At 37.3% G+C, this 25,103-nt stretch overlaps 4 protein-coding genes across 4 annotated transcripts; 2 read left to right on the forward strand and 2 right to left on the reverse strand.

Annotated features, from left to right (window-relative positions):
• Positions 1–1,272: 1,272 nt before the first annotated feature.
• Positions 1,273–4,845, forward strand: LOC108141889 (angiotensin-converting enzyme-related protein). The gene is made up of 4 exons (XM_017265498.2): positions 1,273–1,481; positions 1,551–2,145; positions 3,209–4,450; positions 4,589–4,845. Exons 1-4 carry the CDS (start codon positions 1,434–1,436, stop codon positions 4,624–4,626), a joined length of 1,923 nt encoding a protein of 640 aa, XP_017120987.1. The 5' UTR covers positions 1,273–1,433; the 3' UTR covers positions 4,627–4,845.
• Positions 4,762–7,986, reverse strand: LOC108141890 (signal element on autosome protein 2). Its single transcript, XM_017265500.2, has one exon. The coding sequence runs from the start codon at positions 7,984–7,986 to the stop codon at positions 6,895–6,897; it is 1,092 nt and encodes a 363-aa protein (XP_017120989.1). The 3' UTR covers positions 4,762–6,894.
• A 70-nt stretch (positions 7,987–8,056) lies between these two features.
• LOC108141891 (anaphase-promoting complex subunit 11) lies at positions 8,057–8,583 on the reverse strand. Its single transcript, XM_017265501.2, has one exon. The coding sequence runs from the start codon at positions 8,312–8,314 to the stop codon at positions 8,057–8,059; it is 258 nt and encodes an 85-aa protein (XP_017120990.1). The 5' UTR covers positions 8,315–8,583.
• Positions 8,584–9,424: 841 nt separating this feature from the next.
• Positions 9,425–25,010, forward strand: LOC108141883. Its single transcript, XM_017265492.2, has 6 exons — positions 9,425–9,789; positions 17,641–17,789; positions 17,939–18,000; positions 18,861–19,038; positions 19,200–19,432; positions 24,012–25,010. Exons 2-6 carry the CDS (start codon positions 17,770–17,772, stop codon positions 24,800–24,802), a joined length of 1,284 nt encoding a protein of 427 aa, XP_017120981.1. The 5' UTR covers positions 9,425–9,789; positions 17,641–17,769; the 3' UTR covers positions 24,803–25,010.
• The last annotated feature ends 93 nt before the right edge of the window (positions 25,011–25,103 follow it).

Genomic DNA, 25,103 nt, shown 5'->3' on the forward strand with positions numbered 1-25,103 from the left:
ATCTACTTTTTATTTAACTTTTCAGTTTCCGTTAAGTTTTAAATATATTTGTTTTTAAATTCCAGCTTAGAAAAACTCAATTAGTTAGATAAGTTCTAATATTGGACAAATGTGATATAATAGTAATGCCGCACAGAATGCCGTTAGGTATGCAGACAACAGCTGAGTGACGTCCAAGCTGCGGATAATGCAAAAACATTGGCAAAAAAAAAAGCAGGTAGATAGGCGGGCAGGTGTAAAATTTCGGAGCACTCACACTCTGGTGATTGTAACTGAATATGAGACTGCAAGCAATTTTTAAATTGTATCGAAATCGAAAACGCATGAAGACAGAGTTGCTCCCTCAGACATTTTACCGCTTTACAAGCTACTTAAAAATTATTACCTATGTTTTCATCTGGTATTATTTTGTACAACTCAATTTAGTTTATAATAGTAAATACGAACAAGTATAGACATTTCCTTATACAAAAACTTAATTTAATTGAAGGAATTTAAGAAATCTTTTCCCAAAACTAAATTGGTTGTTCCAAAGTAGTGTGTTATTTATTTTTTTTTTTACATTTTTCTTATTTCTTAAAGAGGATTTTTAAGTCATAACTTGAACTTGGGAGTTCCCAAATGCAGTATTAGAATTAAAAAATAGATAGAATTGAAAAATATGAAAGCATATTTTGATAGGGATCTTAAATTATGAACAGTTTTTAGACACATTTTTTGAATTTTTCCCTTTAACCTAATAATATAGTGCACTCAACTAAAGAAAAAGTCCAAGAAGATTGTTTTAATTCATTTATTCTGATGCTAGAGGGACAGTACTTGTAAAATAACGGACTCAGTTAGGTTATGTGTTTTTAATATTCCCCTGATTTCCAGAGTTGATTTAAAATCTGGTCACCAAATTAATTAATTTCCCTTAAAACTAATAATTATATTTGCCTATTAAATAAAAATCGATGACGTTTACTTACATTTATTTATTTTGAAGCTACTATGATTTCCAAAGTTGGTCTAAGGTGATTAATATAATCTGCACACCGAAATAAAAATTTATTTAAGGAATTGAGGATATTTTAATTTTTTTATTCTAAAGTAACAGAGACAAAAAGCTTATATAGTATATTAATGTCTCTATAAATTCCAAAGTTTGTCTTAGTTGTGTTTATATAAACTGGCCATTTCTAGCGGCCCCCAAGTTGGCATCACTGTGAACTGCTTTAATCTTGTGTTTACAAATGCTGCTGCCCGTGAACGCTCTTATAAAAGCAGTTCTCGGCGGCATCGTGGATTCAGTAGCTCCACAACAGCGTCGCGAAGACAAAGCAATCTGAATTGTTACGTCCCAGTTTTGCGCCGTATATTACTAAAATTCAAAGTGCAGAGTAGCGCTGATTAGCAGCTCAGCTTGACCCGGGAAAGACTCCAGTAAAGCAATGGGGTCATTTAATATAGCCGCCATTTGGCTACTCCTAATGCTGTGGGTGAGTTTATTCAGCCAAAAACAACGTATTCTTCTGTTTCTATATTTAAACATTTTTTTTATTTATCAGCTACCCCACGGCCTGTCCATGGGTAATAGCCAAAGCAATAGCAATAGCAATAGCAATAGCTGTTCGGCTTCGGTACTGGAGGCACGCCGGTTTTTCGAGCTGGAAAATGAGCTATTAAGGAAGCGCTATCACGAGAAGTTCCTGTCCGCGTATACCTACAACACCAATGTCACAGAGGAGAATCGCCAGGCAATGATCGAGATTTATGCCCGCAATGCGGAGTTCAATAAGCGCCTGGCCCAGCGGATTAAGGCCTCCGATTATGTCCAGTCCGAGGATGCGGATATACGGCGTCAGGCTGAGCACCTCTCCAAACTGGGAGCATCCGCCCTGAATCCCGATGACTTTTTAACCCTGCAGAATGCCATTAGTTCAATGCAAACGAACTATGCCACCGTCACAGTGTGTTCCTACACGAACCGCACTGACTGCACTCTAACTTTGGAGCCGCACATTGAGGAGCGTCTGGCCCACAGCCGGGATCCTGCGGAGCTATCCTGGTACTGGCAGCAGTGGTACGACAAGGCGGGAACCCCCATGCGGGACCACTTCGCCGAGTATGTACGGCTGACGCGCAAGGCGGCCCAATTGAATGGTGAGTAGTGATGGATGCCACGATAACCCGCGGTCTGACCTCAAATGGGGAAATGTCTGGCCAGCACGGACAGAAAATGTGTTCATTTGGCATTTATCTGCTTTCGGTCTTGTTATACATTGTCTAATTATTAAATTAGATTATTAATCGTGGTAAGAAAAATGCAGAATTTACCTTTTAAACTTCAAAATAGCTGACCAAAAAAGAGTCAGGGAATATTTAAAACCAAATCAAGTTAATTGAAATTTATTTGATTAGTAAAGTATTATAACAAAACAAACAAGAAAGGAATATATATAATATATTTTATAAAGCGACTATATGTCAATTTTTATTCGTTTATGTTTAACAACTTCTATTTCCCGATGAATTATTTTAATGTTTCTATGGCAGCTTTGTATATATTAATATATTTAAATATTTTCAGCAACTTTAAATCGTAATTCTTAAATAAGGGAGTTTTATATTAATTGATAATTTGTTTAATTTTTTTTTCCAATTGTTCCTATGGGAGCTGTTCATACATTCATCCTAAAAATGTAGAAAAAACCTTTTAAACTGCAAGTATCAGACGAAAATATAATGTCGGGTTTAACCGAAAATCGATTGAGATTGTGTAAAATACACTTATTTTTATAGTGAAATATAAAGGCGTTATTATAACTTATAATTTTTAGCGATTATATTTAATTTTATAATCAAAAGAAAGTCTTTGAGAAAATACTTTCATTTTAGGCCTAGCAAAAAAATGATCCCTAAAGTTTTTTAGCTAAATATATTTATGGTTTAAATTAATTTAAAGCCTATTTGAAAACCAAAAGTAAAGATTATTTTCTCAGTGACTGCTTATGTGAAAATAGCTCGCAATGGTCCTAAAAATAGTTTACAATCAATTAAATTGCTCAAACTGTTTGTATACAATACTATTACTTAATATGAGGTTATCACTTTTTTAGACTTTGATTTGGACTGCAATAGCAAGAATGCCTGAGAAGGCACATACTATTAAATAAAAAATATAGTTTTTTAAGATTCAAAACTAGTTCTTTCTGTCTATCTACAGATCACCGCTCTTATGCCGACTACTGGTTGCAGTTCTACGAGGATGCCGATTTTGAGCGACAACTGGATGCCACATTTAAGCAGCTGCTGCCCTTCTACAGGCAAATCCACGGCTATGTGCGCTATCGCCTGAGGCAACACTACGGTCCGGATGTGATGCCAGCGGAGGGAAATATACCCATCAGCTTGCTGGGCAACATGTGGGGCCAGTCTTGGAGCGAGCAGCTCGATCTGTTCACTCCCTATCCGGAGAAGCCCTTTGTGGATGTGAAGGCCGAGATGGTGCGACAGAACTACACGGTGGAGAAGCTGTTCGAACTGGGCGATCAGTTCTTCCAGTCCCTTGGGATGCGTGCCCTTCCTCCGAGTTTCTGGAATCTGAGTGTGCTCACCAGACCCGAGGATCGTCAGGTGGTTTGCCATGCCTCCGCCTGGGACTTTTACCAGGACAGCGACGTGCGGATCAAGATGTGTACCGAGGTGGACAACAACTACTTCTATATCGTGCACCATGAACTGGGACACATCCAATATTATCTGGAGTATGAACAGCAGCCGGCTGTCTATCGAGGAGCACCCAATCCTGGCTTTCATGAAGCTGTGGGCGATGTCATCGCCCTGTCGGTTATGTCCGCAAGGCACTTAAAGAGCATAGGACTGATAGAGAATGGTAAACTGGACGAGAAGAGTAGAATTAATCAGCTCTTTAAGCAGGCTCTGACGAAGATTGTCTTTCTGCCGTTTGGTTATGCCATGGATAAGTATCGTCATGCCGTATTCCGCAACGAACTGGACGAATCCCAGTGGAACTGCGGCTTCTGGCAGATGCGATCAGAATTTGGTGGTGTCGAACCGCCGGTTTTCCGCAGCGAAAAAGATTTTGATCCGCCGGCCAAGTACCACGTGAATGCGGATGTGGAGTATCTGCGCTACTTTGCCGCCCACATCTTCCAGTTTCAGTTCCACAAGGCTTTGTGCACCCAGGCCGGCCAATATGCGCCCAACGACAGTCGCCTGACATTGGACAATTGCGACATCTTTGGCAGCAAGGCGGCGGGTCGATCTCTGAGCCAGTTCCTCTCAAAGGGCAGCTCCCGCCACTGGAAGGAGGTGCTTCAGGAGTTCACGGGCGAGACGGAAATGGATCCAGCCGCTCTCCTGGAGTACTTCGATCCACTCTACCAGTGGCTCAAGCAGGAGAACCGTCGGTTGGGCGTTCCATTGGGTTGGGGACCTACAAACAGTAAGTACTTGGCAATATAAAACATATAAATATAAGAATATGTATCCATTACACTCAAAACAATAATACCAACACTTATCAATATTTTCCCCAAACTTACACATGGGTTTTTATAATTAAATATCTATATTTTTGCAGAAATCTCCCCGGATTGCTGTGGAACATTCAGCACCTAGACTGAGCCATCCAGAAATTGACTTGAGGTCGTCGCGACCCACAAAAAATAAATATGTTTAGTCGCTTGATAGAAAAAAAAACCAAAAACAAATAAACAAATCTAAGAACTTTTTAATGAATTCAACATTTGCGCATTGATATTTAAATTGATATTTATTGTATCGATACATTCGTATCGTTTCTTTCGTTTCATTAATAAATTGCCATTACATAATACACTTTTCAACGATATCTCATCACCATATTTCATCAAAACCCAAAAAATGTGTATAAATTATATATTTTCGTAAATTGTGTTTTTATCTCAACCCCAAAGTTTTATATGTTTCGGTCAGTGTAAATTTTCGATATCTTGCTTGCATTTTTTGTACACAGCAAAAGCTTTCAAAAGTTCATCTCAAATTTATTTGATGAGTTTAGCTTGATGCAACGTTGAATAACTCGGATAGAATATAGTCATATCCGTCAGGCTCAATGCGTATCTGAAGTCTTAATGGGACACACATGGTTTTTGAACAAAAGTACACAAAAATAATTTCATTAATGAATTACCAGTACAAATTTTAGTAAACAATAAATTAAATAATTTAGTAAATCACATTTAAATAAATATATATTATAAAGCAATCAAATTTAAATTATGCAAATCCAAAAATATAATTACTATTGAACTTTATAAACCATTTATAAAGAAATCGATTTGATAAACTGAATATAATAATCTTTTGCCCCGAAGGATTGGCAGTTAAGAGTGAACACTCTTACATGAGGCATTATCTGTACAAAACATATACTCGATGTGGAGAAACCGTCCCCGTTTTTTTTCGAATATGTTGAGCCAAGCTATTCAACTTTGCGACTTGTGCTGCAGTATATGGTATATTGCTTATATATCGATGTTTCAGTGATCTCTGGTTGGTTCAAGTTTCCATAGAATTTTGATTTGTAGTCTCATTTTGTAATGGTGCGTTTGAAATAAAAAATAAAGAACAGTAAACTATGATCGTGTGGATTTTAATTCCAATCGTTAACTTCATTAGGTGCTTTAATTTTAATAGATTTTATAAGGAATTCGTTTTGAGAAATAAAACATTCTAAGAACTAACAATAAATATTGGAAATAGTTTAAATTTCGATTAGGTAATATATGTAAATCTTTTTTTCATTTCGCAAACTCCCGTATAATGCGTGTGATATGGGGAATACTCGATGGTATTTAATGCGTTTCATCAACTATCGCTTTTTAAACTGTTATGTGGTAAAAATTGTATATGTATTTAGAATATAAATATTATATACAATGCGTTCCAAAGCTATAAGACAGTTGGACATCATATAATCTATTTAACTAGAATCGAGTCCATTAATAAGATGTATAAAAATATAAAAACCAAAATGAAATCGTAAACCGTATGACTTGATTTTTCCTTTACAGAACTTTTCATGCAACTTGTTGAGACTGACTTACAGTTCTGAAACGCACTGTACAACTGCTCGGGGGATTTGCTCCAATACTTGAGCTTTACATATATATGCCTAGATTTTTGGAGTGCTAATGATAGGATTATTGGACTAACAGTTAGATCAGCTAGGTTGCGCTTTGAGATACAGATACATGTTCGTATAATATAATTTGTGTTCGATTCCCCTTAGGAAACTAAGACTTAACAGGGCTATAAAATCAATCCAGATATTCATATGTATAGGCCAAGAGTTTAGTTTTGGTTAGTGCTACATGAGTTGGAACAATTTGATTTAGTTTTTGTAGGATAGTATGCATTCTAACAAAACATTTCAGAGTCAACGCAAATAATAGAACTAGATCTATGTGAATTCGATGCGGAATTTCAAGCATTTTAAATTTATGTTTATACAATTTGAGTAATACATAGATGCATATAAGGATCTTATCCTTTACTACTTAGCGATTATTATTGAATACAAATTTCTTGTGTTTCATTATTTTATATTAAACGTGAAAAGTGGTACGCTTACATTCAAAGACATTTTCATCGTTTCGCAAAAAACATTTATAAACCGTTCATATGTTTCGTGTTTCAATATCAAGAACTAGGACATGGCAAGCTTTTTTTATGAGATGAGTGTGTTGGCTGACAGACTGTGTGAGTGTGATCTTTCTGCACTTGAATTTGAATTGACTCTTGGAGAAATGTCGTCTAATTGACCCTTTCCGAAGTGTTGCCAGCGGCTGCGTTTGTGAATCTGAGTCTGTTCTTGAACTTGGCTTAGTCCAAGAACGGGTTTTGTCATACGGGCCGCGAATGGTGGGCATGCGTTTGGGGATGATGGTGTGGCTGTGGCTGCGGCTGTGTGACGCTGCTGATGCTGTGGTTACTGCTGCTAATGCTGTGGCTACTGCTGCTGCCCCCCTTTTGCCTTGTGGGTGGCGGTGGCGGCGGCGCTTGTCTCATGCGCTGCTGCAGGATCCTCGGCAGCTGTGGATGCGCCTTGTGCTGGGCTGGTGGTGCGGGCGGCGGCTCCGGTCTTTGATGGTAATGGGAAGCCGTCTGCTGCTGCTGTTGCTGCTGCTGCATTTGTTGATGCTTGCCCATGGAGGAGGCAGCCGAGGATGAGCCCGAGGCGCCCGAAGTGGAGCTGGTCGAGGCATGGGAGGTGGTCGATCCGGTGGCCAGTTTGGTGGGCAGTCCCCCACTGGCTGCCGGCGAGGCCATGGCCCTAGAGCTAGCCAGTCCCGCACCGCCTCCACCAGTCGGATCTGCCATCTTGGGCAAAGTCACTGGCGCATAGGAGCCATCGTCCTCCTCATCGGAGCTCAAGGAATTCGCATCCGATGGCGTGCGAGACCTCGATGGCGGCGACAGGGCATCTTGCTCCTGCAGGAACACTCGAAATCCCTGTATCGACTCGTTGAGCGCCCACAGCTGCGACAGCAACGAAAGATCCAACTGCCTTAAGCCGTACATCTCCCTGCGCAGGATGGCCAGCTGGTTATCGATCGTGGACGAGCTGGCGCCCGTGCTGCTCGAACTGTTGGTGGGCGTATGGCCAGCCCCGGCGCTATGTGTGCTGGAGGCGCGACTGTGCACGGACTCCCGATCGCTGAGCGACTCCTGGGTGGAGGAGAGGCTGCCATGTCGCTGGCTATGTCCGTGTCCGTTGTAGCTGCGATTCCTGGCCGCCGACGAGGAGGTGGAGGGGCCCAGATAGAGTTCGCCTGCGGCTGCGGTCAGAGCGGAAACACTGGACGCTGGCGATCCGGTGCGTGGATGCGGGCCAATGGCCACAGGAGCCGCCGTGGCGGCACTCAGACTTTTTGGCAGTGGCGGCAGACCCGTCAAATGCGGCTGGGCATCACCGCTGCTGCTGTTCTCCATCATTCGATTAGCTTATACTGTGTGTCTACGGTTGATTGACGCTCCTGATCTCTGGGTTTTGGTAACTTAGAACTTAGTGCACGTTGAACTTCCAGCTCTGGCGGCACATGGGGCACTGTTTGTTCAACGGTTGCAGGTTCAGCCACTTGACGATGCAATGCATGTGAAAGCAATGGGAGCAGACACCCCACACCAGGGGGCAGTCGTCACCGGGCAGGGCGCACTCCGGGCAGGTGCTCTCGAAGGACATGCGACAGATACCGCAGTTCTCGTCATTCGCTATCCAACGCCAAGTTGCAACTCCCGTCCATGACTTGATTTTCACTTTCATTTTGTGCACATTTGCTTACACTGCAATTGTCTGGCTTGTCCTCGCTTTGCCTTGCATGGATGTGGGAGGTCCTTGGGCTGATGGAGCGGGTGTTTCTCGTTCGATTCGGGATGTTTTTCGCAAAATATAGCCTTTTTTCTTTGAAAATAGGTCGAGCGTAGTGATGGCCGAAACGGAGACTGCGATATCGATAAATGAGTAGGGACTAGAGATGGCCTGCGTGAGCAATAGTTTTTGTGCGCTAAACGATATTTTAATTTTTATTTGTTTTGACTAAAAATGAACGAATATGTATTTATAAGAACAAAATCAATGTATGTATGATATGGTGTATAAATTCCTGTGTTGTTCCTTGACATAAAAGTTAATTTTAAAAAGATAGGTGCAATATATAAAAAGTTTGTGTTTGCATTTAGTTCTTATATAACAGAAGATATAGCGATAAAACACCTTATTAACTACCTAGTTAAGCCGGTCTTTAGTGATAGGAACCTAAAAGACTTTTTGTTTATAGCTCATTAAACAGGATTATCAGAAAGTTCTTGCTTATTTTAATTCTAAATTGATCTACAAGCTTAATTGCGTTTTAAAGAAAAAAACTTAATTTTATAAACATTGTAAGCAGTTCGTGTTTGCATATAATTATGAAAATTATCGATATTAATTATAAGTATCGCACTTTCAAATGTAATTAGATATTGGCGGCAATACTAATAATTTGATTGTGATACCTCGTTGTGAATTAAAATAACTTAAACTTTTTTTTAAATACCGCTAGAATATAAATTGCTTGAAAACAATATTATTTTACTTTTTGTTGAGGCCTAGATTGGTTCAGGTAACATTTTTTTTACCAATGTCAATATCATGGTCACATCCTTCACGCACAAAAACCATTAATTTCAATTTTCGACGATCTCCCCAATGACAGTTCGGCAGGTCAGATCTTTAATCAGCGATACGACACCGAACGTCTCGTGTCTGAACCAACTTCCGAAAGCTTATGCTCATGCTCCAACGGATTTTGAGGGGCGGGGGGTGCTCTTGTTGCCTTGTTGGGGCGCTTTTGTTGGTGGGGCTGGTGGAGTTGTTGTCGTCCCCGGTTTATTCGCATTCAGACAGCCGACGATTGTTGAACCCGATAGACGTGCGCGCACATTTGTTGGCTCGATCGGCGAGCTTTATTCGTTCTCTTGCTTGTTTTATGTCGATTTCGCGTTCAAAGCGTGTGATCCACGCCAAAATTTGTGTTGTGTTTTAATTGTGTGACGCAGTTTTTAGCATCGGTTCTTGGGGAACACCGCTTAGTGTCAGCATAAAAATATATACATATGTATGTATGTACATACATACATGTAAAAAGAAAGTGCCTCCAAAAAGGAGTTGATTGAAAGTTGTATAATAACCCTGAAGGAGCTGCTGGAAAAGCCCAAAAATAAAACCCCCTGTGAAGTGAACGTCGTCTTGTGAGAGTGGTAAAAACAAAAAATTTAAAAAACAAAAAAGTAAAGTACATACAACAAAACAGCGTTGTGTTTAAGAACCTGTAATTGAAAACGCACTTGAATACACCCATACAGGCAAGAATAAATAAAAATAAGCCCAATACAACACGTTGTTGACCCTGAGGCAGAGCCTCGTGATTTTCCAAGAACGAGTAAAGCCCCTCCCCTCCTCTCCTCCCAAAACAATTATTTAGCATAAGAATTTATGTTGCAGTTTATTGCACTTTTGCTGGGCCCCCCCCCCCCTCTCTTTCCCACCCCCATCAGCCATCTCCTTTTACCCCATCGGCCATCTCTTTCTGTGGAAAAAAACCGTTTGACGCCTTGCAAGGAGATTCTGCCTACCTTTCTTGGTGTTCCGGTTTTTTGATCGGGATTTTCTCGAATTCTGCGAAACATTAACAATCCCATAAGGCATCTAAAAAAAAGCGGACGTGTGCCTGTGTGTTTTGATTACAAATGCATGCGAAATTTCATTTCAATATTTGCGATTTATTTCACTTTGATTTGTCTTGCCTTGTCATGTGTCTCATCTATAAAATGTTGCTAATAAACAAACAATTATGAAATTCCGGGTTTTTCAAACGTGGACAATTTAACACTTCTTCGCCTTCGATACAAAGGCAAATAAACAATCGGTTAAAACTTTGAAGATGTACAGGCTGTGTTGTGAGTCACCGAATTACAATTCTTGGTATTCGTATTGAATTGCATTGCTCTCAAGTCATCTTTTCCTAGAAATCATTAACTAATAAGGGGTTAAAATAAAGGTTAAGTTATATACAAGATAATCATCATAGGAGTCTTAAAGGTTAAATATTTTAGTATTATTTACTTATAATTAGATAGTGATCAAGCCTAGATAGTATCAATTTGGAGAGGGTTCATTATTAATGTCAATCCTTAAATCATCAACAGTTCTTATTAGCGAAATAGAGTGGAACTACAATATTTAAGAAAAAAATGTATAATTCAATATACATTTTTTTAATGAATGCACTATGATTATTCAAAAATAAATAATTTAACTACATGTAATATTGCTGCCAACATTATGGAATATTTGCATTACAAGGAACCGTGATATAAAAGTTCAGCGACTTCCTAATATAGTCAACACAATAATTTTTGGTTATCATGCCTTTCGACACATTTTGATTGATTATTTTGATCCCAGCGATTACTTTTTCGTCGTTAACATTCCCAAACTCTTTCTTTCGTCATATCTTATCTGTTATCGTATACAGCCGAAAAAGTACCCAATACCATCATGGTAAAGCCATAAGCTCCAAAATCAAAGTTTGTCAAACGACTTTCAAAATCGAGCACTGCATTAGCTTTGCAAACGGGACGGAGTGGAAAACTGTCTGGGACTTGCATTATTGTCAAGTCAGGCGATCTACCTTCTAGTACGTATCTTTAGTGCTCGAGCTGTATAGTCATGAACAATCAAGTGATTACTGATAAAAATTGAAGCAAATGGGCTGACAAACAAAATACTTGGCGAGCAGATTTAGACGAGATAAGTGTGTATATACTTGTAATATATACACAAAATGTATTTTAAGGAAGCATCTTGGTCGGCGGGACGTGCTCTGAGTGAATGATTCAAGTAAAAATTACTTATGAGACACTTGTGACTCACTCACCTGAGAACACAAACAGTGATTTATAATCACGGAACTGAAAAGATCACAATGAAATAATGCAAGCGATTAATGTGAACTGAGGATCGCCTACATAAATTGCATTCATTCATAAAAACAAAAAACATAAAAACGTACTAGGCGTGTTTACAAAGGGAATGTAATGTCATGAGAAGCTTTAATTCTAGAAAACAGTTCCGTTTACGCTGAAATCCCTTTTAGTTTCAAGGTTTTTTCCCTAGTCAATTACTGGGTAAACAATTTAGGGAACTTTTGCTGTTAATCGGAGCCATTATCTCTGTGAAACATACTAAATGCCATTGGGCTGAAAGCTCCCATCAAGTAGTTAATTGATTACGGTAAACGTTGTGGAGCAACAAGGTGATACGACGATCTCAATGAGAACTGTTTAGTAATATCTGATATGTTACAAGCATTTCAAAATCCCATTCATTAACAAAAATGTAAGAACAATACGTTTTTAAATTATAATTTTACATACATTTTTACCAACGTTTCCGATAAGTTTTTTTTTTATTTTGTTACCAATTTATTTAAAAAGTATTAATTTCTTCGGGAAATGTTTTTTTATTGAGCAGCTGCTTATTGGTTTTTTTCTTTATCTTATTCCGGTTTACTTAATGAAATATATACTTTTTTTTTTTTAAATAAAGAAATTTATTAACAATCATAAACACTTATTTCTGGTAAACATATTTATAATAAGAAATGGACATTTAGCAATCTTTTGAAAACCTAATTCTCTTAGTCATATCAGCTCTTCTTCCTTTTAAATTTAAAAGTGGCTTGATGGAGATTTCATTTATATAAATATTCGCTTTGCTGTACTTATCTTGAATTCAAATAAATGTTAACAAAACGGTTAGTTACGCAGAAAGTCAAGCTGACAGACACGAATCGAAAATATTTGTGAGCGCCATTACGCTTGAGATACTAATTTATAAGATCAACACAGAACACTGCGCGTGCTCTAAAAACTGAAAAATAAAGAAAAACATTGCAGAATAAATCTGCAGTTGCGAAAAAGATTTAAGTTGAGGGGAGTTAGCTGCCAAGAGAAACTCGATCGGAATACAAGTCAAGTCGCTGATGTCTGATGCCTGTCAAAGCCTAAAAACTGAAACGAGGCCAATGCACGCCACTTGTCGTCTGGTGTTTTTAGTTTACCATGAACCGTGCGAGGCATTTTATATGCGATACATTCAAGCTGCAAGCCTGGCTGCGGTTAATGACACCTGCTTTCGATCTTTCTGGGCAGTTCAGTTTTGGAGGCAAATTCCGAGTGGCCCAAGGGGGTGTGAATGATTTCATTTGACGGGTTATTGTAATTTACACTTTACATTTAATCCAAAAGTCAACATTAAACAACCATCTGTTGGTTTTGTTGGGAACGGGAAATACGTTTCCAACCTGAGGGAATCGAACCTAAATGTCGCAAATCAAATTAGGATATAAATACACAAAGTGATAATAAAACGTTAATTTTTGGAAAGTCATTTTTACTCGTGTCGTGTTGGAACAGTTTTTGGGCTCGCATGAAAAGAAAATATGAAAATCTGTAAGAGGTTGGAAAACTATTAGAAATAAGTCAATATTTAACTTTGATTTCATAGCGAATAATTGTATTTTATTAGCAAATTCAAAACATGTACATTTAATTGGTTTTTACTGTGTTTAATAAGATATATTATAGATAGGTAATTGTAAAGATAATACTTAAATGATATTTCTCTAACTTTGCGCAGCTTTCTTTATTTATTTTACTTACATACAGTTTTAGCTTCGTCAATATCTCAAACAATGCCAAGGCAATTAACTGAAGTGGGAATTTAATTTGAATTTCTACTTAGCAAGCTAACGATAAAAATGGAATAATGAATAATATAGTAGATCAAATTGATATAATACACGTTTCTCCCTTGCAATGAAAAAAACCTAAGTTATATTAACGCTTTTGAACTTTTCGGTGATTTTCCAGTGAGAGATTCTAGATAATGTTCATTTCGTCGTTTATTATATTGTACACATATGTACATATACAAACATATATATTTTATTGCCACCAAACTCGTTTTGTTGTCGTAAAATATTTTATATGGTTGAAATGAGGGGCTGAATGTTGTAAAGGGATGCTTGACAGGTATATATAAAGATAATTGAGCAAAACCCATAAGATACTATTGTAAGTGCACGGTAGATACAACTCATGAATTAAACTGTTTAATTAAAACCATCTTACTAAAAATTTCTTAAAGCTAAATCCAATGTCAATGCCTAAAACCAATATTCTTATAACTTTAAGTTAACAATAACATAAGCTTACTTGGGCAATGAATTTGATTTGGGTTAAAAAGTAATACATATAAATTTCAGTATCGTTTTATTTAATTTTTTTTTCACCGCATTGCATGCATCGCTTGAGTGACTTGTGAAATTATATATTGTAATCCGAATGTTATTGTTCACGTTTTTGGCGCCGTATTTATTTTCTACTTTGTGCGGAAGTTATTCGCCCGCAAATTTTTACCTGTGGCATGCGATTTTGTTTGTCAAATCAGCGACCCAAACCGACTGCGGTCCAGTTCAAAGGTCAAAATATAAAACCAAAAAATAATAGCGTTCTCGCTCGAACCACAAAATGCTGAATGAGTTGGCACGTTTTTTGAACGAGATGATAATCGCAAACTTTTCACAGCCCATTAAAAGGTAGAGACAGCAACTCAAAATTACTTTTGTTAACAGCTTTTTAATTATATAGTCTAATTAATGGTGCAGGAAAAGGTAGCTATATGGTTAAGGGGAGCTGACTAAGCTGGGCAATATTTTATCTACAAATAATGGCTGATTTTTCAGTTTGCTACTGCAAAAGTCGTTTGACTTGATTCAAGGCAATTATAATTTATGTCAAGTTAATTTTTAATTACAATAACTTATGCAAAACTTAATTACGCATAGAAGAATATAAATATCTATGAAAATACCTTTTTGAATGCAAAGAATTATCTGAAAAAAAATAATTTTTTAAGATTCGATATTCATGTAAAAATATTATATTTATAATTGCAAACAAAAAAAAAACATGTTGAGTTACAATTATATTTATCTATTTTACGGTTTCACGCAATAATCCTGATACAATTAATAATATATATTTCCAAGTTTAGAAAAGCGGTAACCGTTTTGGTTTGTCCATTCCCATTAGTTTTCACCCCATGCTCTATTTCTGTTGCATAACACGATTCGAGTTGAAATGAGCTTCACGCACAAAACGTGTAAACATCAACAAATTGCATTACATGGCTTAAAGTAACAGTAACAACGGAAAGGTAGCGGCAAATGACTGCTATTTATTTCAACTGATTGACATTCAATTACTGATATCCCTATCCCCCGCCCCTTTTCCGCGTCATCTTACGTACATTACTGAGTGTTGTGCGCTTTTCAATTCAACTCTCGCCGAAAGCTTTGAATGCTATCAATATATCTACGGCTTTATCAAAAGACAATTAATTGATCGATTGACGGAGCTCACATGATTCGCAATGGTCTTTGAACTCAGGAGAAGCATGTCAAATGATCTCATTTAGTTTTTTTCGGAAACAAAATTTACTTTACAACGGTCTAATATTTGCTCTTGACAACTCTTGCGTAGGGTCTTCACACCTTCAAATCAAATGAAAATAACGGGGGAATTCACTAATCTGCACTCTGAGATTAGGTTCTAGGAATGAACTTGGTAGATAAACCAAAAATTGGTCTGAGAAACAAGAAATTCGTGAGGCAAGGCTATTGAAACATATTTAGCAGTCAAAATTGGGTTAACATGCATTTGTTTAGCCAAAGTCATAATATATGTATGTACAAATGCTAGTATCGGGGTGACACAGAAATTTCTGTACAACATATTATATATACATTCCAACCGAAATTCAACTGAAGAGATATCAGTTACGATCCCAATAAGTAAACACATTGCTCTACGAGCCCGACAAGAAATAAGCATTATTTATAGTTCTAAAGTATTTTAACAATAACCTTTTAAACTATGTTCAAATACAAAAATTCAAAATTAACTTAGTATTAAAAAATAACATTTTTTTTTACCTAAACAATTATAATTTTTTGCCTTGTTTCAGTTTATCGACGTTTTTTTTGCAGAGCTGTCACTATCAGCTCATTCGAAATCAATTAGCAATTTTTTGATAAGACTTTACACAATTGAATCAGCAATCTGTTGATAAGACTTTACAAAACGGAATTAGCAAACCGCTGATAAGACTTTACAGAACTAAAAAAAATAGATTACAAATATGTCATAGATAGCGTCAAACAAAAGAAACATTCTTGGTATGTGTTTTTAATCTGTTTTTATAAGCTCTAAAGAACATTTCTTGACAGCCTAAAAGTATGCTTAGTTGGTGTAACCTTGGATAGATCCACACCACCCCCTGGACGCCCACTCACCTGTGGAGAGAATGTGGCCTCAATTTGCAGAAGCGCTTATCGTTCAAAGCGTTAAGTAAACTCAGGCAGGCAAACACGAGTACATGTGTAGCGAGGTTATCGCCGTGTGTGCACGGTGCAAGTTTAAAAAGTTTCAATTACTCCACAAACGCTCACACTCACACGACTGACACACTCACACAGGTGCGGTGCAAGGCTTGAGCAGGTGTCACAATACAGCAACAGGTTACAGTGGATCAAAAGTGGACTAAACAGAAAAAATTACACAAAATCTGTGTCGTTTTTAGCAAATTATTTAATAACACAAATTTCCCACATTTTTTTCATCCATTTGTTTTTCTAGGCAGGAAAATGTTTTTCGTTTTTTACTTTACATACTTTCAAAAACCAGAATATACAAATTTGCACCAAACCATGTAAATGTCTTTTAAAACACAGCTTGTATTAATGTTGTTTTTAACCAAAGTAATGGTAAGACAAATCATTTATATCTAAAAATTCTAATTTTCGAAGTAACAGTTTAACAATAAGATAGTTTGTAATAACGGAGGCTTTAATTAAACCCTTGCAATTATAAATGTTTAATCAATTGTAAGATCTCTTTCTTCTAAAGGTTTGTCTTAAAGCGATGAGCTTGTAACCATAGTCTTTTTTAAGCTAAAAAATTATAATTTTAAAAACTTATAAAAATTAAATTAACACAAAAATTACGTAAACTGCGCGTTAATTAATGCGAAAGGAATTTAAAGAAAGCTGAATAGAATGAGATAACGGATGGTCATAAATTATTGAAAATTCGTGCAATTTTAATCTGATAATGCTGGGAACGCTTTTTGCCACCTGACCCACAGTGCGCAAAAGAAAGGGAGGGAAAGAGATTGCTGGGTGAAGTTTCATCGGGAGAGAGACGGAGAGGTAGTTAAAAATTGTCGCAAAATTGTTGCTCTCTGGTAGTAATCTATCAGACGCGATCGATCAATTCAATGGCTCTCCCAACCAGCCCACCACCCCCTCTCTCAGGCACACTCCCAGAGAGATAAGGTAATAAAGTAGATGAGAGAACGGTAGCTCTCGAATCAACTCACTTTTATCACACACACATACACTTGGAAAAATATCTATATTTATTGTCTTAAAAACAAAAACTAAATAATACGTAAAACAAGAAAAAATACAAAAATTAATCCCTTGGTGACCTTGGAAAGGAAGCTTTCTTTCAAAAACAGGAAGCCAAATTTGTTTGGACATGCCATATAAATTAAACTGATTTTAACATTTAATCCGAAAAACGATCATTAATTATTTTGAACCTTAAAGTTAAGGACATCATTTTAAAAAACTCAAGTAGTATTAGGATAGGGTTTCTTAATTCATTCGTGGTTAAAGCGCTTAGACGTGGAAAAAGTCGACCGAAAGGTAGTCGAAAAGTTTTTCTCAAAGTGTAGAAACGAGAGAAGGGGGGCCAGAGAGCCGCTTGGGAGCGAGAGCCAGAGCCACCAGAGCGCGAGATACGAATTGTGGGGCACTTCAATTTCATTTGCCGAAAAAACGTTGAGCTGTCTCCACACGCGCTCACCGCTCGGCACTGAACAAGATTTCTGGAACGACGAGTCACACGCACGTCGCTCCCACCAAACAACAACAAAAATCGAGTCGCACAAATCCGAATTTAATTTATTTTTCCTAACAGAAATCATAAATTAATCAAAACCAAAGCATTGTTACAACACAAACGATTTTCGACTCGGATTCTCTTCTTTTTTTGGCGGAGAGGGAAAAAGTCAAGAAAAAGTAAGAGGAAGAGGAAGCCAACAACAAAATGTGCCGCTGCTGTCAAAAGTGAGTAAACGCTATATTTTCCCCTCTCGCTTAACAAAAGTTGGCTGGTTCGGGCCAGCAAATTACTTGGCTAACATTCCGAATTGCGTTTTTTTACCATTTCCATTTTCATTTCCCCCTTACCCCCGCCCCGCCCCGTGGACCGTTAGCTGTTGGGAAGATTTCTACTGGAATTGCTTCGAGGAGCGTTTTTGCTACGATGAATCGATCGGTAAGTTTTTCGAAGCACAAGAGATTCGCTGCTGCCTTAAATTGGGCAGTTGACGGTTACGATTACCTGAAGTTGAGTACTTCAAATATACTCACTCGCATACTCTCACACAAACACACGCACACACTCAACTAGCCCAAAGTAGATCTTGAAACGCACAATGCGACGATGATTTTTGCGCGATTTAACGTGTTTGGCATTTGAAATCGAGTACGAGTACAAAAAAGAAATAAAAAACCAAACACAAAAAGATACATAAATCAGTTTTATGGAATTTATAAAAATATTTTTCAGGTAGTGGATAAAGGGGAGCTTATAAGGTTGGGCTTCGAGAGTATTTTGTTTACATTAATATTTTTTCTGACCGCTTACGACCTTTAACTGAAAAAAATAAAGACATTTTTACAAAGATACCTTTATACATTTTGTTCATAATTGCTGTTTTTATATTTTAATTTTAAATGAAACATGTAACTATCTAACTTTTGTAAACTTCATAAGAATAGCAACCTTATAAAAAAGATTTTGTTTATAATAGTTTATTGAATTTCACAATTTAAGAAATTAAAAGTTTGGTAAAAATAATGTTCGACAGCAATTGTATGACCAAAAAGACTTTCAAAAATTAATGTCGATCACAAAAGTAAGAGGAAAGCTAAGTAACTTGTTAAGCAATACCCAGAAAATTCAAAAGTAACAGCTAAATCTAAAGCGATAGCAATGAATTTTTTAGCTGACATCACAAGAGTAAATACAGTATATTTGTGAGAGAAATATTTTGCGGTAGTGCAAACAAAAATATTGTTTTCTGCTTATTTTTTCAAAAATTTCATGATTGTTTTACTTTTTCTCTTTTCTAGCCAATTACAATCCCGAGGAGGACGAGGACTATTTGGCATCCCGAAAAAATGGCCAGATTATCGGACGCATTCAGCCGTCATCGGCGGATAATAATAATTCGCTCACGGTGCCCCAGCCGATTTGCGATCAGCCGCAAATGAGGCAGGGCAACTCGAGCTTGGGCCTGAGCCTAATGAGGTACTAATAGATAGATCAAACCCGCCGAGCCAAAGATCGCGTTTCGCATTTGGTTTGGATGGCTAGCGATTAGCGATTAATTGGCAAGATCGTGTTGGCTTATTGTTGGCAATATCAATTTACGTATAATACATATCTATCTTCCTTTGTGGACCTTTTAGCGCCAAGATCCACGAGGAGGACTATCGTCGGGAGACTCAGATCAATGTGCCCAATTTGGGACCGGAAATTTTGGCGGTGTTTGCCAACTCGCAGATCTTCCAGGACCATCAGCCCACCAAGCTGAACCGGATTAGCACAAAGACCTATCTGGCCGGGATCCACACGCCGAATCGTGAGATGCCAACCACACCGCGTCTCAGTGATCAGGAGCGATTGCTGCGGCGTTTGGAAGGTAATGATGGCCCCAGTGGTGCACACACCCCACTTTTGGGTGGTGCGGGTAATGGTAAAAGCAGCGGAAAGAGCACCCGCAGCAGCAGCATCGTGTCCAGCGGTGTGCCAAAGGTCAAGTTCTATCTAAACTGAGAACTGAGCTTCGATCTGGGCTTTTGGGTTCAATGGGTACTAGCAGTATTTGTGCCAAAGATTGAGGAACTTTCGCAACGCACATAAGAAACGAAAAGAGAGTGACCAATATCGCCAAATTGTGACTTAATATTATTAACTAATTAGCTCTAAGTGTTGTCGATATCACCCAGACACAACGATATGTGTTAAATATTCGAAAAAGACAGCAATGCCAAGTTCGCTGGCATTTAGTATTATCTAGACCCCTAAGTAGCCTATCTTAAGTTAACTTAAACGTATTCTATTTAAGTCTTAATTGTTGGACCTTGTAATTGTTTAGTTCTATGTAAGAACTAGTAAACAGTATGAATTTTCATAAAGTCTTTTAAAAACAATTCGCCTGGGTTTCACTTAAGTTGTAGCTGTTTTGTTTGGACTTTAGTTTTACTTGTTGATGTTATGTTACATGATTTTTAAGCTGAATACAGACCCTGTGTATTAATATTCCCACGACCGAATCTACTGATAAACTTAGGTTTATTAATATTTACGAGAAAAAGCCCTCAGACAGATTTTCCTTATTTATGACTTTCGTCAATCCATAAAATGCCATAAATGCTCATAAAATCGACACGCCATTGACTCATTTTGAACAGCGTTTTAGCCAAGTAATTTGTGCACTTTGAACAATTGATTTGTTTGCAAAGTTGGCATTACTCAACAGCTTTGACGTATTGACTAAGGCTGAGATCAGTTAGTCAACGATAGCCACATTTAAACGCTTTTAGAACGTTTTCGTCAAAGACAATTAATGTCTTTATTATATAGACGATAGCACTGATTGAAATTCTTCGAAAGTAGTTTAACATGAGAATAGCAATTATCTTCGGAGGCAATCAAACGTCTAATAGACTTAAAGAGAGATTTGATAAATATTTTACAAAAAGTTTGCTTAAGCCATGATGGAGAAATTATATGCAATATTGCACAAACATGCTTCAATAATTGTTTCAATTCTAAACTAATTTAATAATGGAAATATGATACATTTTTGAGAAAAAGCCGAATAGCTGACAACACAATTAATATGACGCTTAGAACGAGTTTCAAGATTATTATTTGATCAAACCATTATGATAATTTTGCAATGAAATTTTTCCGCAAGCTTGACTCATCCACTAACCCCTTTTGATTAAAAAAAATGTTCATTCATTCGAACCTCCAACGAGGAAGAGCGGAAAAAAGAAGAAATCTGGATCTGAAGTAAAATTTAATTAACAATATTATTTCGCACTGACGCAGCAATCCGCCAGCGGTACCGGTTCCATCTGAAGTTAAAAAAAACACTTTGGGGTGTACGTCATAATATCGGTTATCGCATCTGGAAAAAGATAATACCAAACCCAATTGGAGATGATTTAATGGGCTATTGGGCTTGGCACTGATTTATCATAATTGGTTAATCACTGTGCCACGTTAACTCCTCATGGCCCATTTCATCGCCAGAACCAAAGGAACCAAACCCAATTAGTCAAATTTCGATTTCCTTATCGAGACCGTATAAAAATGTTAACAGCAAATAAACACCCATCAAATATGAATATATTTTGTGACTTCCAATTGTCCAAAATACATGTATATGTACATTTTATAGATAAGAGGCAAGACCTGATAATCAGTTTTCGCATGCTAACGATCAATTCCTCAGTTTTCCTGAGCTGATAAAACAACAACTGCAAAGAAACCGTCAAAGAACACTGGGACCTGACTTTAATTCTATATAATTTATTTATTATCTTAGTAGTAACTAAAGGAGAAACAGTTCTTAAAAAAAATTGTATTGTCTTTTTATGCATTTTAGTATAAACATAAATACTAGTTCTTCCTATTAAATTATTATTTAAATTATTACGAATACCCAGCAGAAATATTCAAAGTGATTAGGTTCAATGCATTGAAGATATTTGTGTAGATTATAATGCCAGGTGTTGATTCGTATCATTTCCAACAAATCGAGTATAAATGGTTGTTTGTTTGGATTATCTTAAGTTTCATTTAAAAATATAACAAAACATAAAGCAATAATTCAAAACTGAACAATAAACAATTAAAACCCCAGATTTCATGGAATTGTCGTCAGACATTCGTATGTTTTTGTTTCCTTGTACTATTTTTATACCCTTGCAGAGGGTATTATAATTTCAGTCAGAAGTTTGCAACGCAGTGAAGGAGACATCTCCGACCCTATAAAGTATATATATTCTTGATCAGCATCACTAGTAGAGTCGATCTAGCCATGTCCGTCTGTCCGTCTGTCCGTCCGTCTGTCCGTCTGTCAGTCTGTCCGTCTGTCCGTCTGTCCGTCCGTTTATATGCAAACTAGTCTCTCAGTTTTAAAGCTATCTGCATGAAACTTTCCCAAAAGTTGTCTTTCTATTGCAGGTAGTATATAAGTCGGAACGAGCCGGATCGGACGACTATAGCATATAGCTCCCATAGGAACAATCGGAAAAATAAATGAAAAAAAATTATAACTTTGCTGTTTTTTAATTTTTTGTTTAGTTCTTCGACGTTTAGTAATGGTTAAATATTTCCGATTTACGGTTTAAATTTCATCAAAATCGGACGACTATAGCATATAGCTCCCATAGGAACAATCGGAAAAATAAATGAAAAAAAATAGAACTTTTCTGTTTTTTAATTTTTTGTTTAGTCCTTCGACATTTAGTAATGGTTAAATATTTCCGATTTACGGTTTAAATTTCATCAAAATCGGACGACTATAGCATATAGCTCCCATAGGAACAATCGGAAAAATAAATGAAAAAAATTATAACTTTTCTGTTTTTTAATTTTTTGTTCAGTTCTTCGACATATAGCAATGGTTAAATATTTCAGAATTATGGTTTAGATTTTATCAAAATCGGACGTCTATATCATATAGCTCCCATTGAAATAATAAAAATATATAAAATAACTATCAAATAATTGGGTTGCTAATCATCATAGCTTCAATGTTTTTAAACATATACGCAGTAAATCATAATTTTAATGTTTTCAAAAATGTTAAATTCTTGCAATAGCTGCAAGGGTATATGAACTTCGGCTTGCCGAAGTTTGCTTTCTTTCTTGTTATTCATACTTGTAAATTATATGGTTATACGTGTGTATGATAACTTAACGTCACGTTTTGTTGCTGATGTCGAATGACTTTTCCGATTCGTCAGTTGAGAACTCCTGTACTAAGAGCAACATGTATAACCATTTGGTTACTGGGTATTTCCCCACCTCCGTCATATAATTTCATCAGTATATAATAAACCTGACGTTCGTTGTCGGGGGCTTGACGATATAAAATCACCTTCTATAATACGTGCTCGCCAGCTTGCAGGGATACAGTAGGTTTATATGGATATATCTTTTGGCGACAATTGGTTTGCTTACATGGGATGGTAAACGAAAAGGACAATTTTTAAACTATTATACTAGGTTTAAAAATTGGGTTTATTCAACCGTTTTTAAATAGTAATAAAATCTTAAGAATAATTTAAAAAAATAATATAAATTATCTCTGCAGTTAATTAAGGTTGCTTTAAGTTAAAAGATAAAATTATTAAGATAAAAACTAAAAAAAAGTTTATGAACCGAGACCGCAAAGTATATATTTCTTCAGTGTTTATTTTTAAAGAGCATTGTTCGTATGCATATAGGATATACAATAATATTTTCTTTGTAAATATTGACTGCATCAGAAAGATTACTATATTTTCTTTACTGATAAGGAAAACGTGCGGTCTAAATCGTTTGATGCTTCAATGTACATATCTTGCTGACTAAGTGGATTGACTAATAAATACCAATCTATTGTGAAATACACTGCAAAATCAGGGATACAACACGGGAGATTTCTGTGGAATAATTTCCTAGACATTGTATAAGCAAAGTAACAATAAGATAATTAAAACCCCTTAAATGGAAAATCATGTCTAGAGCTTTTCGCTCTGCGAAAGCAGTGGATACTGGCTCCAAAGACTCCGTTTCAGCTTTAGTTGAGGGCAACTTATTATCTGCCCATATCTAACCTATCTGTCATGAACTCAACCCTTATCATGTTTGTTAACCTTTAATGCGACTTACTTGTCATCTGCTTTTCCAATTTTTTTTAATGAAAATGTATATACTAAAGCTTTAAAAAGTTTTTTAAATTTTCTTCGAACAGTGCACAGTAATTAAGTATTTATTTTTTTGGCTTGTTAAATAAAATCAAAAATATTTTAAAGAGAAATGGTAGCTTAGGTAGTTGTCTTTATTACTAAAACAATACGAAAGCTACCCTTTCAAGTCAGAATTTAAACAAATAATAGTCGTTTTTTTTTTTTTTAAAGTAGAACAAAATAATGGGGAATAAGGAAAATTATAAGTGCTGAACACTCTTATTAAGACTAAATTTTCCTTTCTTACAGGCGATGCACCGGATTCGAAATCTGGATCCCCAGAGAAACGGATCACGTTCACCCTGGCGCCGAGTTCCGCCGAATGTTCGCCCACCGGCAGCCAGACGACACTCAGTCCCAAGAAGTTCGAGGCCATTGCCGAGGAGGAGAAGGAAGACGAGAAGGCCGACGACGACGAGCGGGAGGAGGAGGAGGTTGTGGAGGAGGTGGTGTTGCGACCTCGCCTCATCGACCGTCATCCCCACCTGTTGGCCAATCCCAGTGGGCTGACCACCACGCCCAAACGGATACTGCGATCCGCCAAAAGCGTTCCGCACATGAATGTACGATCGTCGGCCAGCGAAACGGATATATTCTCCATTAGCGGTACGATGACCGGCAGCAGTCAGATCAGCATGACACCCGAGGTGCCCTCGATATCGTTTAGCAATCTGCCCAAGAATTACGAGGACACGCCCACCATCGAGAAGTACAGGGTGTCGCAGAGTCTCTACTCCATTCAGACGGCAAATGCAGCACGGGCCACCCAAGATGATTACTCCATGCCTCGCTATTTCCGCCGCTCTGCCATGCTATTGACCCAGAGTTCGGAGGTTCTGCCTGGTGCCAGCTCCTTGGCCTCCATGTCACCCTCGATGGCCTCTTCGTCTGCCTCGCCAGGATCTTCGAAGGACGAACTACGACGACCCGAGAAAGAGAAGAGCAAGCGACTCCAGATGCTGCGCGGAAATCTACCGCCCCTGCTCATACATTCCGTGTCCTTCAAACGCAATCGCGACGAGGGCAAGCAGGTGGGCTAGTTTGGTGCTCCCCAGAATATCATTTTTGTTAGCCACTTTGTCCATGTTTTAACTGTTTAAAATGACTTAGCCTGTAGTAACTGCTTAAGCGTTTTCTGTATTACCTTCTAAGCGAAGACCTTGTCCAACCCACTCACTCAGTATTCGGATGTACTTCATTTTGCGTTTATGATTGATATTACAAAATAAATTGTATTTTACCCCAAAATTTGTATTTGGAATTTGGAATTTTATTTAATAATAATTTTAAATATTAAGTTGATAATAAAGTTTGTCATATAAAACGCTATAAAATTAAAGT

Source organism: Drosophila elegans, unplaced genomic scaffold, assembly GCF_018152505.1.
Source record: "Drosophila elegans isolate 14027-0461.03 unplaced genomic scaffold, ASM1815250v1 contig_814, whole genome shotgun sequence".
In the NCBI taxonomy this organism is placed as follows: domain Eukaryota; kingdom Metazoa; phylum Arthropoda; class Insecta; order Diptera; family Drosophilidae; genus Drosophila; species Drosophila elegans.